This window comes from Sinocyclocheilus grahami, unplaced genomic scaffold (assembly GCF_001515645.1).
Source record: "Sinocyclocheilus grahami isolate Dianchi unplaced genomic scaffold, SAMN03320097.WGS_v1.1 scaffold419.1, whole genome shotgun sequence".
NCBI lineage: Eukaryota > Metazoa > Chordata > Actinopteri > Cypriniformes > Cyprinidae > Sinocyclocheilus > Sinocyclocheilus grahami.
Genome location: NW_015505598.1, coordinates 738,480 through 742,969, shown reverse-complemented (window position 1 = coordinate 742,969; position 4,490 = coordinate 738,480). Strand labels below are relative to the sequence as shown.

General features: G+C 39.7%; 1 protein-coding gene across 1 annotated transcript in view; it reads left to right on the top strand.

The window, feature by feature from the left end:
• The first annotated feature begins 911 nt into the window (after positions 1–911).
• Positions 912–4,490, top strand: part of mfrp (membrane frizzled-related protein) — a 7,444-nt gene continuing 3,865 nt past the window's right edge. The window contains 5 exon segments of the mRNA XM_071582283.1: positions 912–1,062; positions 1,605–1,824; positions 3,094–3,314; positions 3,529–3,605; positions 3,816–3,964. Of these exon segments, the coding sequence (XP_071438384.1) occupies positions 912–1,062; positions 1,605–1,824; positions 3,094–3,314; positions 3,529–3,605; positions 3,816–3,964 (818 nt within the window).

Below are 4,490 nucleotides of genomic sequence, written 5' to 3'. Positions count from 1 at the left end.
TCTGCTCCTGGTTCTCAGACGTGAGTCCGCTAAACTCTTTTACTCCGTCTGTCTGGTGTTGCTGTTCTGTTTGGGTGAAATTGTTGAAATTCTGTAAAAGAATGCAAACTGTAAAATAAGAACGAGACCGTGGTTTCAAAGAGTGCTGCTACAGGCCTGTATTTTTAACTTTTTTATGTGTCTGACAAGTTCTGATATTCTGCCATCCTGAAAAACCTGCCGTGACCTGGACTTGAACAGAGTACTAACCACTATACGATCACAGCACGCTACCACTCTGCCACTGAATACCAAGCAGCCTCTTCAGCACGCAGACAAGACTTTTCTTTTACCTTGCTGTGATCAAGCTAAAGATGACGAGGCTCGTTTGTGTTCAGGGAAATCTTGGGATTAGCTCCAGACTGCTAGTTTGTTGTAATTGTGTGGTGGTTAGTAGTCTGCTTTGTGGCTGCAGCAACGCTGGTACAAATCTGGTTCTGTGGTTGTCTGGCAAAGCCCTTTCGATTCTTTTGGATGTCTCTTTGTGAGGTTTTTTCTCCTTCAATTCAACTTGCCACACAAGAGCTGTTAAGTGAGCCACAAGTCAACACAATTAAAAGCATGTAAAGATGCTTTCCAGCTGCTGTACCTTTATTTAATGCCACAAAGGCAACACAAGTGATTTTTTACTAGCCAAATATAGCTTCATACAGGTCCCAGAACATTCCTAAACGTCTGTTTTATTTAAATAAGTTGCTTTGGCCAATGAGCCCGTAGCCCATTTACCTCCTCTCACAAAAACCCCTTTAAAACTTTGCAGCTATCAGCTTCATTGACAGGTATTATTATTGTTTGAATTAATTTGGATTCTTACCTCGTAGCCGTTACGTACCAAATTTGGAAATGATTTAGCAGTAGAGAAAAGAGAGAAAATGAGCTCTGTCACTGTTCTACTCTTTCTTTTCACAGACGTTCAGACTAATACAGGAGAGATTTCTCCTTTAGACTCTGGGTTTGGAGACAGATCTTCACCGAGTCCGACTGCTCCTCATCCCACACTCTCACCGCGCACCTTCTTTACAGGTCAGTTCATGCTCTTCTAACGGCATGCACCATTTCATATAAAGTGACCCCGAACGACTTTGCCTTTGCATTTCATTACAAAATATCAACCCAAGTGGCACTTAAGGTTGAGTTTATTGGGACATTTTAAGTGTGACATTTAAGTGTCCAAATACAGTCAAACCAAAAATTATTCAGACACCAGATATCATTTGTTATATATTTTTTTAAATTACTGGGTGCAGGACACTATAGTTCATTTATGTAAGTGAGGATAGCAAAATAAAGTGAACTGTGATATATTAAACCCAACATTTCTTCATACAGTGGACTACCAGTAAAATTGAAATTATTCAGACACTTTGACCTGAGCATGTTTTGCTTAAGTGTTTTCTCTTTAATTGCTAATGCAACCTTTTTACACCACAGACTGAACAAAACGAAGCATCGCTTGGTAATTGGTTTGCATGCTATTGTAAATTAAAATGGCACTAACTATTTTGTATGCATATGTTTTTTCACCTGCCAGTTCAATATAAATGGCTTTGCATCTGTTTTTCCAGCCTGTGGCGGCGTGCTGACAGACTCCTGGGGGACGCTCAGCTCTCCCAATCACCCCGGCCCGTATCCCCCGGACTCTCACTGCGTGTGGGTGATCAGGGCGTCTCCTCCGCTCCTCCTGCAGATACACGTGTCTTCTCTGGCTCTCGAGGGACCCTCTCCTTGCTTGTTTGACTGGCTAGAAGTCAGAGAGGAGACAGAGAAGACATCTACTGTCACAAGGTTCACCTTATTTAATCATAAATGACAATCAGATTTGACATGGGGCGGCATTTAAGTTTTCCTTCTGGTTTCCCTCATTACTCCCACATTGTTCACACCTACTGTATGTCCTGTTAACCTAGTTACCCCTAAGCCCTGGCTTCCCTGTGTTTCACTGGGAGTTGTTTGATGTGTTTCTGCTTTCCCTGGACTCGGTCTATGTTTTGTTTTCTATGGTTAGAAAGCTGCTCTTAGATCTGTATCTGATCTGTAGTTTCAGCAAATGCCCTGGAGCTGTCAGAGATTTACCAGCTGGTGCATTTTGCATCATCCTTCTAATTTTTTGCTGAGAAATAAATGGAAATATTTTCGTGCAGATAACATGAAAAAAGACTACACATTGTTAATTTCCCTACACAACTACTGACAGTGGAAAAATACAAATCCTTCAACTAAAAACAACCACCGGAGTAAACGAGAAACTAAACAAGACACAGGTGAACATAAGCAAAAACTAACACAGGAAATGGAAACACAGAAACAAATATAAAACAAAATAAGTGTCCTTGGGCTGAATCAGAGGAAAGGAGGGTGGAGCAAAACTCGTGCAGAAGTGAATAATGAATATTGAATATTCTATCATCATTTACTTGTCCTTATGTCGTCATACTTTGGTTAATCTTCGAAGCACAAATGAAGATATTTTGAATGAAACCTGAGAGGTTTCTGTCCCTGCACTGAAATCCAGGTAACCCAAACTTAATCTCAAAAAGATTATGAAGGCGCTGTAAAGCGAATCCATATGAATATGTGATTAAAGCCTACAGCGATCATATCTCTCACAATAATTAAACCGCTCGTTTCATATTTATTCATTCATAACATCAGAAATTACATTTTTGGGTGAACTATCCCTTTAAGTATATTGGCTTTAAATATTTTTTGTTATACTTTTGTGATCTTGAGAAAGTCTTGCGTATTTTTTCAAGAAAATTAAACAGATAAAAAATTACTGTTACATATACTCCAGATCAGTGGTTCTCACTTATCAATACATATTGTTCCAGAACAATAGTAATAGCTCCATGAGCAAACCATCAAAGGTTAACATCTCATGTGTGTCTTGGCTTGTACAAATTCACAACATAACCTCTTAAACATGTATCTTATGGAGTTTTTGTGAAACTGCATGTATAGAAAGAACTGAGTTATTGAGTAATTCATGCTGTACAGGGCTGTTCTTGGCAATCGCACTCAAACTGTGAATAATTAAGATTCAGTTCTTCCTAGATTCTGTGGCAGCGTCGCTCCACCTACACTGAACACAAACAGCAGCAGCGTGCTGGTGTCCTTCCATTCTGACGGGAGTATTGGTGGAAATGGCTTCACTGCACAGTATCATTCTATATTACCTGGACAGAGTAAGTAAACCTGAAACAAACAGAACATCATGTTTCTTTTCATAGTTTGAAGCACAGGCAATAATATTATGGAAGATACTTTAGAATACAGTTCCATCGTTAATGAATAACTGCACAGGAACAAATGACTAATGCACTATTCCCCGGATGGTGGAGGGGGAAAAAATCCTTAGAAAAACAAGAGGCCCCTGCGCCTTTACAGTAATGACGTCACTACACAAAGTGTGACACTTCAGTCTTTTATCTCGCTTGAGAGTAAATACTATAATCGATATCATGATTCTTTCAATCTTCTGATTCTTAGACTGTGGAGGAAAAATAACAGGAGAGTATGGATCGTTGTCCAGTCCAAACCATCCAAAGCCTTACCCACATCAACAGGTGAGTGATTTATCAGCTGCTATTTCTGTCAATCACTTCCTGAATCTAACTGCTAAATCGCATAAATTTACATACAGTTTTATATAAATTAGCTATGTACTGATCAATTAATGTATTAGGCCAGCTTTTAAATTGCTAGTATTTGTTTCGGCATTGTGACTGTTTCTATCACATCTGTATTAATTGTAGTTATCTCTACCGCTCTCATAGTTGTGTACGTGGCAAATCTCTGTGGAAGATGGGCAAGTGATTAGACTGAGTTTTCAGAACTTCAGTCTGGAAACACAGGATGTGTGTGAGTTTGACTTTGTGGAGGTTTATGATGGCGCAGACGCAGATGCAAACACTGTCCTGGGCAGGTGAGAATACGGCACTGCTGTCTCTACAACACTGATGGGATTTAAAGAGACCTATTGATTTAAAATGTTTACTTTCAGCAACAGTGAGTTCCAATCCAAATGAAAATGCAGAGAACGCAAAACATTTCCATCACGAGCATTATCTTGAGGAAGGCAGATTTAATTGTGTGTCATATTTGTTGCACTGGAGTGACTGAGTCAATGCCCAGTTGAAAAAACAGCATATGCTGGTTATTTAAAATGTTTACTTTCAGCAACAGTGAGTTCCAATCCAAATGAAAATGCAGAGAACGCAAAACATTTCCATCACGAGCATTATCTTGAGGAAGGCAGATTTAATTGTGTGTCATATTTGTTGCACTGGAGTGACTGAGTCAATGCCCAGTTGAAAAAACAGCATATGCTGGTTAGGTATGTTTTGAAGCATGGCTGCTGATTTAAGCTGGTCATGTGCTGGTCCTGAGCAGGAGCTAGTTGCTCAGGACCAGCTTAAACCAGCAGCCATGCTTCAAAACATACCTAACCA